Here is a 2,012-nt window from a genome sequence, read left to right on the forward strand (position 1 = left end):
ACTGAACTCATAGGGCATCATAGCTGTGTGTAAACACTCAATATACAACAGTTGGGAACCAATCAGATCGCTGATCGCAGATCAGCCACCCGTTTTATAATGTAAAATATTTAGAATATAAAAAATGTAGAGTTTGTTAATTAATGTTGTGTGTAAATGACCATTGTGCATAATCCAACAAATGGCATATATTTATTTAGGGGGGCAAACACCCCTTACCAGTAGACTCTGGTGCTTAGGGGTGTTATGACCCCAATGTACGCAGTCTACCTGTAAACATCCTAAAAAAATATCTGTCAATTGTCTGGGACAAACTAAGCTGTGCTAAATGACAAAATACCCCTTCATGAAAGATCCAGTAAAGTCTCCCATTCATGTTGTATCAGAACCCCAATAACTGGAATCAGCTGCAATCCAAACCAGACCTGAGATCTTTTAACAAGACAGTGTTTTTGTTTGCTCCCTGCCCGGTCAGGCTGCTCTGAGCTGCTGGGCCTGCGGTCCGGGGAGGTGCACGACTCCCAGCTGTCTGCCTCCACCGTGCACCTCACCCTGGGCCTGGAGCTGCTCTCCTGGAGGCCCGAGTATGCCCGGCTGGGCCGCAGGGGCAAGGTGAACGCCTGGGCCGCCGCGCGCAACGACCACGCCCAGTGGCTACAGGTGAGGAAGGGGCGGGGCCGGACAGCGTGTGCTGCAGACGATCTCTGTAGATCACCTGAGCATTCATTGACAAAACTAAGCCGAATATTTTGCTCCCGTCAAAAGCCTTGTTCTCGTTCCCAAAGTTGTCCAGTTGTTTATTTTACGGAAGGAAACATAGTTGGAATTATTTATTGTTTTTTTGTACGCTTTTGTAGTTGTAGTAATTTTTTCCGAGCCTCACTTCGTATCAGATCGTATCTTATTTGATAAAAGCTAAATTAGTAAATAGTTACTGGTATTACACTTGTAAGACGAGGAAAGGGAAAAAAAGGGACACAACAAATTATTAAGACACAATAAAAAACATGAGTGCTTGTGCTTGTATCCCCCCCTCCCACATACACTAACACACACACACACACACACATCTCTTCTGTAATGAGGTGGACCTGCTCACTCCCACCAACATCTCGGGAGTGATAACCCAGGGAGCCAAGGACTTTGGTCGGGAACAGTTTGTCAGCTCCTACAAGCTGACCTACAGCCAGGACGGGAGAGACTGGACGACCTTCCAGGACGAGACACGACACAGTGACAAGGTAGCAGAGAACACCACATGGTGGAAGGTTTAGCAGTTAGGGAGTTTGACCCACAGTCAGAAAGGTACCTGCTGCTCAATGATATGTTTCTGAATGCACTGTAATTCACTATGGATGAAAGTGTCTGCTATAAATAGAGTAAATATATATGCATCTGGTTCGATGTAGTAATCCAAAGTAATCCAAAATCTTTTTTTTGTGTCCCAGTTTGAACTGTTCGTGTACGTGTACTTTAGGGTTTTGTCCTGTAGATGTCGCCCTTGTTTATCGCAGCCTCGCCATCGCACTTGTTTCAATTACTTTCTTTATGTTCAACTGCATTATGGTTAAAAAGCAAAATAATATATTAGTCTGCACTAACTCCAAGGGGATTGATTGTTTGCTGGTGTTTTGGTTGACTACTTTTTGTGTCGGCGCTAGGTGTTCCAGGGCAACTCTGACAACAAGAGAGCCAAGAAGAACGCCATCAAGCCCCCCATACACGCTCGCTTCCTACGGCTCGTTCCTTGGTCGTGGCACGGACGGATCACCGTCCGGATGGAGCTACTTGTTTGTCGGGGCGATGAATGAATCCTTGTTTTTTTTTTTTAATTAACAAAAGATTTTCGAGCAGTGGTTTCTTTCAGGGAGGTTACTCGCATTTATTGACTGTGAAATATTTGTGTGCCATTTTATTGTTATTTTTTTGCATTATGGAATTATGTGGAACATGCTTATTCAAAACGTATACTTGATCTTGTAATAGTAGGGCTACTGGCCACAGCACTTCAC

The 2,012-nt window shown here is 44.5% G+C and overlaps 1 protein-coding gene across 1 annotated transcript in view; it reads left to right on the forward strand.

The window, feature by feature from the left end:
• The window catches only part of edil3b (EGF like and discoidin domains 3b), a gene marked incomplete at both ends in the record, with an annotated part of 6,134 nt that extends 4,323 nt beyond the window's left edge, over positions 1-1,811 (forward strand). Inside the window, 3 exons of the mRNA XM_084486342.1 lie at positions 476-660; positions 1,086-1,241; positions 1,662-1,811. Of these exons, the coding sequence (XP_084342468.1) occupies positions 476-660; positions 1,086-1,241; positions 1,662-1,811 (491 nt within the window). The remainder of the gene's footprint in view (positions 1-475; positions 661-1,085; positions 1,242-1,661) is intronic.
• Positions 1,812-2,012: the final 201 nt, after the last annotated feature.

Source organism: Micromesistius poutassou (genome assembly GCF_964030765.1).
Source record: "Micromesistius poutassou genome assembly, chromosome: 22".
Classification (NCBI taxonomy): Eukaryota; Metazoa; Chordata; class Actinopteri; order Gadiformes; family Gadidae; genus Micromesistius; species Micromesistius poutassou.